The following is a 17,008-nucleotide window of genomic DNA, read 5'->3' as shown; positions in this document are numbered from 1 at the left end:
TAATGTCATACAGACCTGCTGGACTGCAAGGCCAGCTCAAAAAAGGTAATTTTTAAGGTAGATTTTATTGTAGCTTTGTATTCACAATTTACTAAAATATTCCCTTACACTTCTTGATCTTTCTGTTCCGCCTTTTTTTCACCCTATTTCTTCTCTTTAAGAACATGGAAAAAGAAAATCAGTAAAATCTATTTAGAAGTATAGGTCTGCAGCTTTAGTTGCTGAGGAATTCAAAAGCCATAATTATCATGTATTTGCCTCCAAGCAAGTTATCTTTTGAAGTTGGGTATCTGACAGATTGTTGAATGAATATTTATTGCTTGCTGTGAGATGAGAACACTTAAAAATCTTGTTCATTTCAGAAAAATCACAGTAGGTTTTGATATAAGTAGAGATGATGAACAGGATTCTTTATGTACTGTAAATGCCATCAAGAATTTGAGCTGATAAGTAGAGCTGAACAATTATGTATCTTCAAAGAATTTGAGTAGAGCCTGGAAGAGTGTAATCTGTCCTGCTAACCCAGTTGAAAGTATCATCACTAAAAATGGCTTGAATGTCATTTAGCCAGATCATGTTTCTTTGGAAGAGAATTAAGTATCCAAATGGCATTTTGATTGTGCCAGTTAGGTGGATTTTGGTTTTTAGTTTCTTTTCTAAGAATGTAGTTTGCTTTGTAATTATTATGGTAACTACTTGAATATCTGTGATGGCTAGAGAAATTTAATTGGAGATGGTTGGAGAAATTACTTTTAACTATGATTTTTCTTCAGAAATCCCAGTATTTGGGGGGAAGGGTTTGCTTTTTGTTTTTTGGGGGTTTTTTTTGGTTGGATTTTTTGTTCAAATTGCATAAATTCTGGTGACAGAAGGGGATGGGTTTCATTTTTTATAGACACCTGCACAAAATCTGTACATATTCTTCTGATCCAGCTGGTCACCCACGACAGGAAGTGTCTTAGGGTAGTACTGTGCTGTCATGTGAGGATCCCTTGTCCCACATGAGGGTCACTAATCTCACCATGTTCCAACTCTAATAAAATGTGCATTCCGTCATTTTCCATTCTCCTGGATGGATGTATCAAATCTTACATGAAGTGACAAGAGAAGCAAAAATACCAGCAATCCTTGAGTACAAAGGGAAGCAGAGCTTCAGTGCCCTGCTACTGCAGTTGTTTATAGCTTGTTCATTGGCAAGTTAGGAACAGTGTTTAATGCAGCAGTGATATCTGTTTGGGTCTGCAGCAGTGTAGTCACCTTTACTTAAATGGCACTGACTGCCTGACTTGATTCCCTTCTGACAATATCTGACAATATTTTTCATTATGCTTTATATGTAAACTTTAATTTTTTCTACTATTCTACTATGTGGAATAACTGCTATTAAGATTTTAGCTGTGCATTTAATTTAACAGAACTTTTAAGTCTGTTTTTTATGTTTCTTTTGTTTTGGCCTTGAAGTTTTTTAAAGCAGTCTTAACAATCTGAGACTTTTTATGGGTTTAAGGTAAATGTGTATATTGAATTGTCTACTTTATATTCTTTAGGATATAACCAACTTAAAAAGAAAAAATCTGAATTGTGGAAAATGTAGATATGATCCTATATGGCAGCTGGCAGATATGATAATGTGGAAATTCTAGCAATCAACTGAATATTTCTTAGTTCTTTTTAAATAATGGCTTTGGTATTTCTGTTTGTAATTAAAAATTACCCATGGGGTGAGGGTGCTTTATCTATAAAGCAGATTTCTGAAATGCTTTGAAATCTGAAAAAAAATCCAGTAATTAACAATCCAGTTTTAACTCATTTAAGGAACAAGTTCAGTTACAGAGCTTGTTTAAGGAACGTTTATTGGAAACTACTTTGACAAAGCTTTCATGGATTTAAAATGGCACTTTTTTTTTTGAAACATAAGATGCAACACTAAAAAAATTACAAATACAAAATTAGGCATTGTAATGAATATTTCATACCTCTTTTCTTGACCAGTATAGATTAATAGTGTTACTTTTGCTGTGACTCTACTGTTACTGAATTTAATCATGTTTATCATTTGTGTCCTTACAGATAGAAATGCTTATTAGGAAGGAGGGTGTGGTGGTGGGCTTTTGGGGATTGGTTTTGTTGGTTGTTGTTTTGTTCTGTTTTATTTTCTTTTCCTAAGCTCCTGAAAGACTTGTTAATTGTGTTTTTATAACATCTAGTATCTGAAGAGAGAGAGAGGAGTGAACCCACTTAAATTTGTCCAACAATGTCTGCTTGTTGGACAAATTGGAGAAACTAGTTCCTTATTTATTAGCTCTTTTTACCTGAAATAGGTGGGAAAAACTTTTAGGAGTTTGATTTGCTTAAGCAAAGATACAAACTAGTTTTAAGTCTAGCAAAAATTATTAACAATGGGTTCCAGCCAAGTAGCTAGCATTTGTAATACCTTTAATAAGCTGTAATGGTCATGGTGTGGGCCATTCATTTAGGAGTTGGACTTGATGATCATGATGGGTCCCTTCAAACTCAGAATATTGTGTGTTTCTGTGAAATGTAGAGAATAACTAAAATTATCCATGTGAGTGAATGAAGGTGAAAATAGTTCATGAGACCATTGTAAATAGAAATTCTGCATATATTAGAAGAAAAAATTTGCTTTCCTGGTGCAAAGCATATTTTATTGGGGGATACAGGAGCTTATTTAAATGTCAAACTGCTCTCTAGTGGTTGCATACATAAGATGTTGGAAAGCATGCAGTCAATTTCGCCCTACCACCAACTTCATAAACTTAGTGCAGAGTTTTAGAAACAGTAATATTTTTCAGCATATTTTCCTTTTTTGAGTGTGACGTACCCATTTTACTACTTAGTATATTACACTAGACTCTTATAGTACTCCTGTTGGCTTTTATTTAGGAATTGAAACTAAAATTCCACCTGTGTAAAAAGACTAGTGTCACACATTTGTGGTAGAGAAATTTCTTATCCATAAATTGCAGTAAGAAGTATCTGCAACAGTTACCTGCAAATATGTGTTACATGATCTTGCTGAGCATACAAAATTAGTTACTGAGTCTGATTGTCCTTCCCTTGCATATGTATATTTTCCTTTTTCTGTTGCAAAACACGTGAGAGTTCATTAGATGTGTGTTTGCTTTCAATTCTAATTTCATCTGAAATTAAGTCCTCTGTTTTTTATTACTTTATCTACTACTTACCTAATATACAGATTATCTAAAATGCATTCAGAGGAGGGATCATAGTTTAATTCCTACTTTTTTTTTCTTAGAGTCGTCAGTCTACAGTGCCTTATTATAGAAAAATGTCTAATTGTTTCAGTACTGGTATGGAATTGCAGTTTTAATTAAAGTTTGAAACTTTTTCTTCAACACATTTTTCTATGCCACATACTTAACATGCAAAAATATTTTAATTTATATGACCTCAGATCTTCTCCCTAGTTAAACTTGCTTCAGTGTGTCAAGGACAGTGACTTCAGTGGGTCTGTACATACATAAAATAAAACACTTAAGTGTTCACAAGATTGTAACCTGAAGATTATTTTTACGTAGTTTCATATCCTGATAAATTACAGGAGTATTATCTCTTTAGTACTTGTTAGTTTTACATTTTGATTTTAGTTATATTTATTATTTTTTTCTTTTTTGAATGGACATCTGAATCATCAATGTGTTATAATATTTTGTGGAGTTCAGAAGTCAAACCAACATGCTTTAAAAGGAATAGAATTCTTGTGTATTTGGTATGTAAACAGCAAAAGTTCTCAATCTGCAAACATTTTCTGTCAGTGGAATTTAAATTATATGTAGTTTTTCCATATGTAACTCTTCAATAGGAAGAGTCTGTTATGTGGATAGTGGGAATGAAAACTGAAGGGATTTCTAGACACTTAATATTGCCACAAAGGATTACTTATGTCCACCTTTACCCTGCAGTTGATTCTAGGTAATGTTAAATAAATCAATAAATAAAAAAGACTAATACTTAGGCTTAGCAGTTAAGTTACCAGTTTAGGCTGTTTCAAGATAAGTAGAATGTAAAGTCTTGTTCCCTGCAGATATTGAAATTATTAGTTCCTCTTCTATGCCCAAATTTCATGGCTTGCCATTTCAGACTCCAAAGAGTCCTAATATTACAATATTATTCTCCTAATAATTACACTATTACAATATTATTCTCCTATAAAAATTACAATATTATTCTCCTATAAATTCTCCTAAAAAAATTCCACTACTTATTTTCTTGCACCTAAGTAAATGCATTAAGGCATTTCAATTCCCAAATCACACCCTTTTGGAGTCTGAAATGTTAATTCTTTTGTAAGCTGCAAAAGACAGAATATATTCCAGTTTGTATCATCTAAAAAAATACATAATTCGTAGTGAAAATCAGGGTGGTTAATGATATTTGCATATTCAGATTTTAGAAAGTGTGCTCTCTGGTGCAGCAGTCTTCAGGAATTTTTCTCAGAAATGTACACTTTCATCATTCTCACATTGAGAAACAAAATTAACAGGAATGCTGTTCACACTCCAAATGCATCAGTTTCTCTCTTCCCAGCGAGAAATAGGTAGAGGACAAATACTCTTGTTTTGTCCCTAGGAATCTCTTCTTGTGTAAAACTAAAACTTTCTTACGTGACCATTTTAAATACTGTTTGTTTTGTACTGTTAGTACAGCTTCTGAGTTTCTTCTCATTTATTGTTGAGGTGCTGTGCTCATGTAGAAAAGGAGAGTAATGGTGTTTGCAGTGTTCTCAACTCTTCCCTACATCAACTGCACAATCATTTCTTGTATTTGTGGAAGAAGTCTCTTTCAAGAAAAAAATATTATAAACCCTTGAGAGTTCATAGTTCTCAGATTATGCAGTCACCTTGAAAGTCACTTAATTGTAATCTCAGTTTTTGATGTACAAGTTCATACCTCTGTAAATTTTAGGAAAGTTCTCCCTCTCTGTTGCATATCTATCTTAGATTTTAAATCCAAATTTGCATTGTTACTTATCTCTTTTGTCACATAGATTGTTGCTATTTATTTTCCATCTGTTTGGCTCTGTCTGAGAGTCAACCCAGTGGATCTAGAGGACTTTACAGTACAATAGTCTGCTAGAGACACTTTGAAGAGAGAACTTTTTAGTCCCACCATGCATTCCTTCTATTTTTATCAGTCTTTTTGCCACTTACAGAGGATGGAGAGATATAGGAGCCTCTGAGAGCTTCCTGTAAGGATACTTCAAGGAATTGCCTGTAGTGGTGGGGCAAGAAGACCACCTCATTAATTACAGACACTGTTATGAAAAGAGTAGTAAGAAGATGGTTTGAGGCACTAAGAAGCTGAGGAAAATTGACTTTGGCATTTTTGCCCGGGTGTTTAGGCTAAAACTTAAAGGAGCAGTAAACTCAGATTGAATGTTTAGTGAATGTAAATTTTAATGCTAAGAACAGTCTTCCTCTCCCAAGAAAGGGAAAACATCTGCAGACTTGTTTGGAAGCTTGAAAAATCTATTGGCTAGAGAACAGGGAAGGTGTAAAAGAGATACATGAAGAATGCTTACTATGTCACAACGTGAGACAGAGGTTATCCAAGAACTTCGGCCAAGATAAAACCAGTATTGTCAGTAAATACTGTTTTTCAAGGGAATTTCCAATGACTGTGCTACCAGAGCATCATCTGGGGAATATGAGTATGCAGAAGCATATGGCTTTGATTATTAAACTAGTTTTAGTTTCACAAGATGAAGCTAGGACAAAAGACCAGATGTTTGCCTAAAGACTAGTGACTATTTACAGATTCATATTAGTACACACAGTCAACAGGCAAATGCCAAAATGTGTTTATTCATGTAGGAATTGTTACAGTATCTTAGTCAATTATACCTATTTTGAACATTCCTTTTTTAATTCAGAAAAATTAAAAGCCTTACACAAAACAGCTTTGAATTTGCTGGCTTTTAATGCTTTGTGATCTATCTTTTTTCTACAATAGTATTTCTTTCATGGGATTGACACATGTTCAAGATAGCTTTGTTTTATTTATCAGGTGACCCATGGAAGGTTTTCTATTTCTTCCTTTGCACTGTCTTTTATTTTGTTTTGTTATTACAGCTACAAAAGACCATGGTGGCAAGATGGTAATGTCTCTTGCTTTCGTTTTGTTATCCTTGGTAGTACTGCAGGGGTCAGGTTTGTAAGCTAATGAAGCTCAAACCAAAACCACTGTCGCATCTGTTCTTGAGGTCACGTTACCTCTTTGATTGCCTACAGTAGCACAGGGGTAGTCTCAGTTTTGTTCAAGCCTCTTCCTTTAAATGAGACTTGTTTACATTCTTGAGTGAAGTATTACTGTAATGCACTGGATATTATCAGCGTGGTTATAGCAAGAAAATTCAGTCAGTCAAATCTCTGTGTAAATTTTTATTTGTACTTTACTAGTAGTGGTGTGGGGGGATGAGACAGAATAGTATGGGGTAATTAGATAGATTTCCACAGGTATTTTACTTGACTGCCAGCTTATCTTCCTATAACATACTTGTTATGTTGCAAATATAATGAAAACGTGAAAATTTTGATAAGCACCTTTGTTGTTTTTTCAGACACGTGAATATTTCAATTACTTTATTTACATGTAATTCTGCATGTGAACTGCTGGTTGCATGCTGATTTACAGTAAATAAAGGTAAATAGGGTCACTGAGTTGTGTTTATACATCACAGTGGTACTGTTCTTGCATGGTTTTATCTTGCATGACAATGGAATATGTTTGTATTACATGTATAACATGTCTTGTGGTTTATGCATGCTGCACTAATCTCTATGTTAAATCTGTCCCCTCTTTATTCAGAGCATGCTGTCTCGGTCCTTTAATTCCAATTACGCTGCAGTTAGCAGCTTTCACTATGGCAGCTCTAGGGATCTGCATGGCAGCCAGGGTAGTGTTGCCTTGAGTGTTGCAGACGGAAGAGGTTCTGGTGTGCACATTGTTCGAGTGAGTACCTACAGGAGGCTATTGCAATATATAGTGGGGGAAAGAATAAACTGTAAGGGGGTCTGTAAATTGATGCAGTTATACTTTTACATATGCACAATGCTTTATTAAAAATAACATAATTTATATGCTAAAATTATTTTTTTAGGCATGAAATATTTTACCTTCATATGCTATAAACTTATTGCAGGGCTTTTCAGTTTAATGTCATGAAGTTGAGTAGTCTAACTGGCTTTGTAGGTGGTTGAACATGTGTAGAACTGTCTGATTTCATTGTACATTTGTGATCAAAAGATTACCATTCTGAATTTAACCTAGGCTGATAAGGTTTGAACAAAATCTGACTATTCTTCTTCCTCCCCCAAAATAAATTCTGATGATATAAACTGTACTCTAAGATACTGTAGGCATTCAAAAAAATTTGTAGGCAGAAAATATGAGGAAATGAGTTTTTAAATAAGCACCCTGAGTGGTGTGTATGGCATCCCTAGTGAGCAGGATAAAGTCATCGGAAGACCTCCTTGAATCTTTGACTATTTAATCCCTGGTATTTGTTAATTAATTTACTGCTGATAAAAGACACTTCTGCAGTAGTAGGATTTTTAAATGTCCATCAGTATTTTATTGGGTGTATGTCTTGGTTAGTGAGATTTTCTGCACAAATAATGTCGTAGTTAATCAAAAAAGATAAAGAATGATAAAGCCCTTAAAATATTTTATCCTGAGTTTCTATTGAGAATTTTTAGTTTTTATTATATAAAGACATTTGTCTTTACCACTTCATTCTGTTTAAAGCATCCCCAGGCTTCTACTCCAGGAGATCAATGCCAGGATGAAGTATTCATTTCGGGACAGCAGAATTACTCATCTGCCACACTTAGTCTCAAAGATGTTCCTCCAGACAGCATCAAAAAACCAGCTGTGCAGGTAGTTTTCTGCATGACAACATGGATAGGACATTATTTGCTTTTATTCATAAGAATATAGCAGATGATTTCTAAAAAGTAATATGAAGCTGATTAAACCTTCTAAAGAACAAACTTGAAGTGTGTTGTGATGAAATTGTGATGATAAACCAGAATTAGTTGGAAACACTTTGTATTCATCTCTAAGCACCATGTCTGGAAGTGGGTCTTCCTAGCATGAAACTAAATGGATTTTTGTAAATTAATCAGCAGAAGCTGATTTTATTCTTAGGCCTTCAGTAATTTCAGTTGCATTTCTACAGACAGTGGGTATTGGGAACTTGCACAGCTGTGGATACATTTTACCTATATAAACTCTTCCTCTGGCAACAAAAAAAGTTTTCCTGTTATACTTCAAGTTTTCAGAAAAGGCATGTATATTAAATACATATGATCTGTAAATAATCTGTAAATGTATTATAGACACACATTATCATTTCTCAGAATCAGTCTGACAAACTCAACAGAGCAGATTCTGATATGTGTCCATTCACATAGCATGGTTACAAGTTAAAATTTGCACACTTGTTCCTTGTAATACTGAGTGAGTATTTTAACATCCTTGTATCCCTTAACTAATGTGATAAGGGTGGCAGGCCAATCTGTTACTCAAGTGTGTAGCAATTTTGGAATCTTACAGATGAATCAGTGACTAATTAAGGTGGATAAGAGCATGAGATGTAATGGCAAGGGGGTAAAAAGGCTGCACATCTCAACACAGCTTCAGTGAGGAAATGTTGCCAGATCCAGCATCATTCCTGGTGACATGATTGGAGTGTTCTGTATGTCTTGACAGTTCTGTACCTCACTGCTGCTTGCCATCATTATTCCTATCAATCAATTACATATGCATTAAGAAAAGAGTAGCATTTTTTGGAAATACTACAATTTTGATATTAAAATCTTGAGCTTGGATGGGAGCTTCCTCTGGGAGTTTTCTTGTGAAGTGGTCACCATAATATGCTTGGTGAGCATGTAGTCTGCCAGCCTGAGATAGGGAGTGGGAATTTTTATTTTTGTATGATCTATTGGAAATTGTTACAAAATCTCTGAATTTTTTGTAAGAAAAGCACAGACTATAATGGCATGAATCAGGTGTCAATACCATCAATTGCACTGCTGGAAAATAATATTTGGGGAAACGGTGAAAAAACAAGTGCTAAAAGCAAAGGCTGTATAATTTGTGCTAATAAATTAGCACTCAAATTAAGATTTTGTTTTTCAAATTGTTCAGTAGGTCAGAGCTGATAGCTATAAACAAAATGGATGTAATTGTACATGATCCAGAAGGGTAGTTTTAATAATGTTGCTGAAAATTAAAAGCAGTCACATATGAGAAGTATTGAATTAATGAAGCAAAATTGAGGATTGGTGCTTATAAAATATATGACCTTAATAATTTTTTTTTCAGATGCCTTTAACAAATGGACAAATGTGCCAGCCTCAGAGGCTTCCAGCAAACTACAGCCAAGTCCATCATCTCCCTCCTCAATCATCAGTCGCAAGACATCCATCTAGAGAGCAATTAATTGATTATCTGATGTTGAAAGTTGCCCACCAACCTCCCTATACCCAGTCCCAGTGCTCTCCCAGACAAAGCCATGAGTTTGCAAAGCAAGAGGTAAGAGTAAAATCTATCTGACAGATACAACATCTGTCAGTCAGAGACGTTGTTACATTCTTTTCATTTATTATCATTTCTCTGTAGATGGTGACAGAAGCAATATAGGGATTTACCTCCAGCAAAAGGTCTCAGAGCAATTCTGTCCCTCAGATAACACATTCCTTCCAGTTTTGAGAGAAATGTGGTAGAATTTTAACTGAACGCAGCAGAAACTTTAACTTGCATCTTTTTACTGAGCTAAAAATTAATTTGTCAACTAAATTTATTTATCTCTACTTCATTATTTAGCTAGTAACTGAAGAAAACACAAAGTCACAGTACAACTTAGAGTACTTTGCATCTGGAATGGTTTAAAAACCTGCAAGTGCAGAAATGTCTATCCCTAAGCAAAAATCCATAAAAATGTTGGAGCAATCTGATGCATACCTGATAATTATGTTTTGTTTATGATAGATATGTATATAAGAAATTCTTATACCATTTAATGACCCTTTCCTTGTGACAGCCCTCTTTCTATTCTATTCTTTGAGTTTTTTTGAGAAAATCCTGATAACTTCATTTTCATTCTGTGCTAGAATGAGAAAGTCCACTTCCTGTGTAAAATAAGTTTTTTATTCAACTTTTCTAGCAAGAGAAAGAGGGCAGTCTTGGCTATGTACCACTTACAGTCAAAGTAGGAATGAGGTTTGATTTTCAAAATTTACCTAGAGGTAGCAAAGAAATAGGAGGAAGAGATTCTTTCACATAAGCATGTATATTTGCTGGGGGCATTAAAGTAACTTACTTAATATTGAAATATCTCTGAATTTAAAGTCCATGTGACTTATTATTATAATAACAGTGATATTGGAATAAAACTTAGGTACAATCTACATCATGTTATATTGCAATCTTGTTCTGCATTAATATTATGAGATGTAATAATCTCTGACCTGCTTTTTAATTTTTTTTTAATTTCAAAGGTTTTATTCACCTGAATTCCTAATAATTTCATTACAGTAGCTTTGAATATAGATTTTTCAGCCAATTAATCTTATTTTGATTGTAATTACTTAGATTCGAGTGAGAGTTGACAAGGATCCAGAACTTGGATTTAGTATATCAGGAGGAATTGGAGGGAGAGGAAATCCATTCAGACCAGAAGATGATGTAAGTATTCTATACTAATGCTTCTTGATAGCCTTCTGATCTGTGATGTTTCTCGTGTTCAGCAATGGGAGAAAAGAAAGTGTATATATATTTCCCAAACCACTACACTCCAGGACTGGAAGGGAGAAAATTGGAAAATTATGTGGAAAAGCAAGGTTGTAGGTGGTCACAGTTGAATGACAGTACAGATGATTATCAGTCATAAACAGATGATTATTCCAGATGAGTAGTTTTTGCAGTGGTTAACAGTTCTAGTTATCAGTTAGCAGATTTGAGATAGTGAATTTTGGAGTGCACAATTACGAATCCTCTTAAAAAAGAGATGGTGACTTAGCCTACAGCTTTATTTCTAGTAGTAGATAATTTATGTTGATATATACATGTGCCAAATTAAACCAAGATGGGTCACAATTATCTTTAAAGATAATTCTGTATTTTTAACATCAGGAAAGGGAGGCAGTTGTAAAAGTCAGAGACCTGTAGAATAGCATTGCGTTCTCTTCTACTTAGGACGGAAATTTGAAAAAAATATTTTGAATTACATCTGTTTGATGCTATCCTGTTATTCATAAATAAGTTGTCAAAAACATTCCCACATCTGTTTTTCAAGGGCATATTTGTAACCAGAGTGCAGCCAGATGGACCAGCATCTAAGCTGTTACAGCCAGGGGATAAAATAATTCAGGTAATGTACTTAATGTAATTAATGACAGTAATGACTTAATTAACTAGCCTATGTAATATACTGGTTTGGTTTCAGTTTGCACCTAAGAACAGAATGTTTACTTTTTAGATAGATTACCTATCTTTTCCTGATTTTTTCTTTGGTATCTATTCCTGATACATTCTGGGATGAAACTTCATTTTCTGCCACCTAACACGCCAATAAGTGACTCAGATTAAAGCACAGTGAATAATTTTTTCAAATTCTGAACATTTTTCACACTGAAGACAAAAAAAAGTGACAAAAGATGTCATTTGAGACAGAGCATGAGCATTTCATTAGGCTATACTATCATTCAGTTGTTGCATTTGTGTTCGTTCACATGCAGTGTTGAGAACAATGGTTGTCTGAGCACCAGCAGCTGCCCCTGACAGCTGCTCCCCACAGTTGCACTCTCCTGTTACATCCCTCACCGTGGTGCAGCTCCTGCCAGCCTTTGCTGCTCTCCCCCACTGGCAGGCCAGACATGCACAAGCCCTGGCCAGAGCTGCCCCTTTGCTGCCTGGTGTCAGGCTGGTCACAGCATGCACCTCCTGGCTGCCCATCTGCTGCTGGCCAGCCAAGTCAGGCATTTCAGGAGCCATGGCTTCTGGACTGCAAGCTGTGTTGTTCTTTCTCTAAGAAGTCTGTACCTATCAGACCTTTTCTGTATTAGGTTTGTTTGAAGTTGTCTTGTATAAATGAGCTCGTAAGCTGTTAGGGGAGGGGTCAGAGAAATTAACAGTATGTTTGTAGTGCCTTACTTTCTTAACCAAAATGGACTAGTGGGACATTTGAAAATTGTTCTAACTACCCTTAAATTCCTGAGCTTGTTAAAAATAGTTATTTATCGTACCATGAAAATGTTGATTGAATCAACTCTGCTGCATTTCAGTTTTCTAAAAACAGAACAAACAAAAAGCCCAAAACCAAACACCCCAACCCCCACTAGTATCTCGATTAAACCACAACATCCTGTGAACCATATTCTAAAACAGCGACAAATTGAAAACTCAGCCTGGTTCTTCAAATGAAAGATAAAGCCAAAAGGCACACAAGAAAACTGAACTGAGACTAAGTTGTTCCAGTTAAAAGATGGATTGTTCTTGAGCACGATAAATAATCTCTGCTTGTCTCTCCTCACTGGGTGAGAGAGGTCCTAGCTCTCTTACTGATACAGGGATGGTGATAACCTAACACCCAGGGTTACCAACACATACATGAACAGGAAGCATGTTAAAACTTTGAAAAAACTACTAGCACATTTGTTACATATTTGTTAAGTGGAACATACCTGAAAGGTAATTTCTGTTTTGTGGTTTATTCCTGTCTTTATAAATGCCATGCAGACAAATCAAATTAGTTAATGAAGTTTTTTTTATGTTGCCACTGCTTGGGTTTTGCTTATTGTTTAATAAGGAATTCAATTTGAAAAAGAGCTCAAGAACAAGTTGCTCTTCCATGCTTAGACAATCAGAAGCCACTTTATTGCTCATAACAAAGAGTATTTTTTAATGTAACAGCATGTTCTTTTTAGCTGCGATAGTCACAGTGATGATGTAATAATGACAGTCCCCCTCTGTCTTGAGCCACTCAGACTTCATTTTTTTAATGAATACCATCTCTTCCAAAATGCCTTTGCTATGCTTGATTTTGCAATGTTCTCTGTAAAACATTCAGTAGGCAATTACAATGCATGTCTAATACATATTTTTAATAAAAATATAGTATATGATGAATGACTAGATAAATGAAAGTAAGACTTAAGACTAGGCTAGGACATTCTGTACAATTTATGATTTGGAAGGGTTTTTGCCACTTGTGCTCTCTGAACAGTCTACGTAAATCTTCCTCTGCAAATCTAGAAAGATTTGAAAACCCCTGGTTTTCTAACCAAGGATTCAGCTCGTAAAACAGCAAGTGTTCAGTGATGGGATAAGAACTGTAACATTCAAAATGTCACTGCTAAGGCACAGAGAGCACATCCAGTTCTCTGTTCTCTGTCACCACACAATCAGCTCAGGGAAAAAGATGAGATGCACAGCTGGAAGCTGGAACAGTTTAAATGGACAAATTTGTCCGTTTGCAACATTTTGCTTACCAGGTTGAGCATGATCTTGCTCTGGTACACTCAGAGAAGTTGAGCCATAGCCATGTTTTCCCTGTCTGTTGTAGGCCACTTGGGCCTATCTGTGTTTGCCAAGACAAACTTGTCCAAGAATAACAATATTGTTTAGAGTCACACACAAGTATACAAGTTGGAGATTATCTCAGACTCTAACACAAAAAAAGGCTCCCAGTGCCATTAAGGTTTTTGTCACAGGATGCAATAGTTTTAATTTATCACAGATGCCGTTTCTAATATACTGATACTTAAAATAGGTTTGTGTCATTTGTAGCCCATTCAGGATTTTTTGGTGTGGCTGTATGACAGCTGATGAATTAGATGTCTGATGTTAATAGCTTAAAGTTCAATTTTCTTTTGGTTATTTGCAATATTCTTCCAAGGCTGATATGGTAATTTAGTTTTTTGTAGCATGCAGGTACAAATTCAAGTAATCTGCAGTGTTTTATTCTCCGCATTCATATAGAAATCTTAAGGCTTAAATAAACGTACATTAAGTACTTTTACTAACATGGAATAAAGACTGTCATTTTCAATTTTAAATATTTCTCTTTAGGCTAATGGATACAGCTTCATCAATATTGATCATGGACAAGCAGTGTCGTTGCTAAAGACTTTTCAGAATGCAGTGGAACTCATCATTGTGCGAGAAGTTTCTTCATAAGTACCGTGGATTGTGGGGATAAACCAACAGAATTCATTGAAGGACTATGGGGAAACTGAATATTTTGCATATTTTTATACATTAAAAGAACTCAGAATTATGATCAAAATTTGTACAGGAAATACTGAACTTGTGGTTAAAGGGGGAAAAACCACTGTAGAGAACATACAGGAAATAATTTTGGAAATGTGTATGGTGAATAAACTTGTTTTTAAGCATTATAGCAATTTAAGGATCACTCCTCCAAGAACAAACCTGTGTTGTTTTTTTGTACAGATGGTAGGTTTATTTTTGGATAATTCATACACATTACTAAACTTTGTGCAAGGCTTTGCGAAGCCTCAGTTGTAGCCAATGGACAGATGGCAGGGCTGTCTGTCCTGTAGCTGTTTATTGCCTTTATTTTTATTCACCAGATATTAATGTGTTACGCTGAACCACTTCTGTAGATACGAACGGGGATATGAAGTGTTGGCTTTGCTATGTGCACATTGTATAGATGAATGGGTAGATGGAAGGTGGTGCTGGTTGGACAGAATAAAGGTCAGGTGAAACAATTATCTGCTATCTAAATCTGGTATCAGGAGAGAAGAAAAAGTGTTTAGTTCTGGTGTGTACGTCTACCAATAGAAAATGCAATAAAAGCTTATGGTGTTTTTTTTAGGAAGACTGTAACTACAAATTTGTGATATTATACAGGATTTGTTCTTAATGTAGTCATTGAATATTCATTTCCCACATGTAATTCATGTTTAGTTGTTTTCTTGCATACATAATTTTTTCAACTGTACTGTGGAATTGTGCCCAGAGATTTTTCTCTGCTATGGAAATCCCCAATTTTGTGGAAATGGTGATAATTTTATCTTTATAAAAAAGACTCCATTTTAAGCTGACAGATTTTAAAAATGAAACTGAAATGGCCAGTTTTTAAGATTGTTGCCTGTAATATAAATTTAAACATACACAAATGATGCAGGAAAGGTTATGAAAGACATCTTGATTTTGTTTGGCCTCTGCATTGCCTTGTTAATCAAAAAGGAAACCATACGCATGGAGCTAGGTAACCAAAGCAAGTTTGCGAAACTTTGAGCCGTGATGGAGAATTGCTGTGGTGAGATGGAGAGTAAAGGGAGGGTGTACTTAAAACCCACCAGTTCGTAATGAGGTTTCTTAAAGGGCTGTTCCTACAGGTAACATTAAATGTGAACTAGACACTTCAGAGTCATTAAAGGGTTTCTAATTACATTAATATAATAGTGATTTACCACAGGCTGCCTTTGTTCCTTATTACTGTATAAAAGGTTCAATTATGCTTCTATTAATTTTGTTTACCAGAAACATTATCTTTCTCCTTTGTAATTGAATAGAGACTGCATAGTCTGCAGTGATAATTCATACACGGTTGTTATGGACCAGGGAAAAGTGCCATAGAAGACCGATAACTGTTTTTAATCAGGGCTAATAATTAGCCTGTCATTGGAGCAATATTCAATTATTGCAGTTCATTTTTAATTATGTACAAGTTGGTAGTTTGGGACAGGTATAAGCGCTTTTTTTCAACCCAAAAAGTAAATGCTTTTAATAAAGCTAGCAAAAACACCAGCTTCCTTTAGTTTTGGAACAATGAGCTGGAAGAGAAAGGAATTATACATAGCTAGCAGTAATAAACAGGCAGTACTTTTTTAATAAGTGAACTCCAATATTATTGCACTTCTTTCAAAGATGTTAACTATTGCTTATTGTACTGTGTATAGTTCTAATAATTTTAATTGAAACCCTTTAACAACTCTTTGTATATTTTAATTCTTTTTAGTTGATTTTCAGTAATATTTGCATAGAAAATGATTTTTTTGATATATTAGCAGAAATGTGCTGTATTTTGATAAAATTCACTTATTTTCTGTGTGCTGTTAATCTTAAAGAATGAGAAACATAGCTATATAATGGCAGGCTTCAGTGTTTAGTTGTTGTTTAGTTTCTATTTTTTTATTGAAAATGCAAAATGTTCACATCATGTGTTCATTACTTTTAATCATGTTATTTTTATCACACACTGCCTTTTAATGGGGATACATACAGTCAAGTCCTAAATTACCTTGGTCTTCTATAAAACCTGTATCTTTGAGAAGGGAAAAGTCCAAAAAGCAGAACTGATTCTTTACTGATCTTGGACTGACTTTGTATACATTTTGCAGTACATTTAAATATATCACTGAGAAATTATACTGTATTGTATTTTGCTTTAATGGTAACAGAAGTTTTAAATGTTGTTGTGTCACTTAATTTTCAGATTTATGTATCACAGAAAAATTCTACCAAAAACTGTTCGGCTGGTAGAACTATATAAGTAGAGATTTATAGCAAGAAGTTTAGTACTTCTTGTGGAAATACTTGGCCAAAGCTTGTCTTCCGTCAGTTAGCAAATTAATTGTCTAATAAAACATGGATTATGCTGATTTTACTCACTAAATGTTTGAGTTTTCAGTGACTTGAAATGTGTTTGTTTCGTCAGTGTCAGTGTGTGAAGGTAAACATGTCAGACTAAATGATTTTGTGGGGGGTGGGAGAAAGAGGACTCCTGAACTAGTCCAGCCAGGATTCAAAGGAGCAGAGACAATATCAGCACTTTTCAGTTTGAATGCATTGTAAACTACATTTTGAATAGAATAAAATCCATCAGCAACCTGAGTTACTCAGCATGGCAGTGAATTGATGCAAACTGTGTTAATTCTTTCTATTCTTAATAGTTCATTAAAGAATCAGTTCAACTGATGTAATGAAAAGA

The 17,008-nt window shown here is 34.7% G+C and overlaps 1 protein-coding gene across 9 annotated transcripts in view; it reads left to right on the top strand.

Annotated features, from left to right (window-relative positions):
- The window catches only part of ERBIN (erbb2 interacting protein), a 120,297-nt gene extending 103,289 nt beyond the window's left edge, over positions 1–17,008 (top strand). For 7 of the 9 annotated variants that reach the window (XM_071425306.1, XM_071425312.1, XM_071425311.1 and 4 more), the window contains 6 exons: positions 6,850–6,993; positions 7,789–7,920; positions 9,370–9,579; positions 10,639–10,731; positions 11,342–11,416; positions 14,116–17,008. In XM_071425306.1, coding sequence (XP_071281407.1) covers positions 6,850–6,993; positions 7,789–7,920; positions 9,370–9,579; positions 10,639–10,731; positions 11,342–11,416; positions 14,116–14,223 — 762 coding nt within the window. In that variant the 3' untranslated portion in view covers positions 14,224–17,008. The remainder of the gene's footprint in view (positions 1–6,849; positions 6,994–7,788; positions 7,921–9,369; positions 9,580–10,638; positions 10,732–11,341; positions 11,417–14,115) is intronic. The other 2 variants (XM_071425308.1, XM_071425310.1) reach the window with 1 other exon arrangement.

Source organism: Agelaius tricolor, unplaced genomic scaffold, assembly GCF_023055355.1.
Source record: "Agelaius tricolor isolate 1412-34295 unplaced genomic scaffold, bAgeTri1.0.p SCAF_4, whole genome shotgun sequence".
NCBI classification, from domain to species: domain Eukaryota; kingdom Metazoa; phylum Chordata; class Aves; order Passeriformes; family Icteridae; genus Agelaius; species Agelaius tricolor.
The sequence above is the reverse complement of the archived record's forward strand: the minus strand, read 5'-3'. Positions and strand labels throughout refer to the sequence as shown.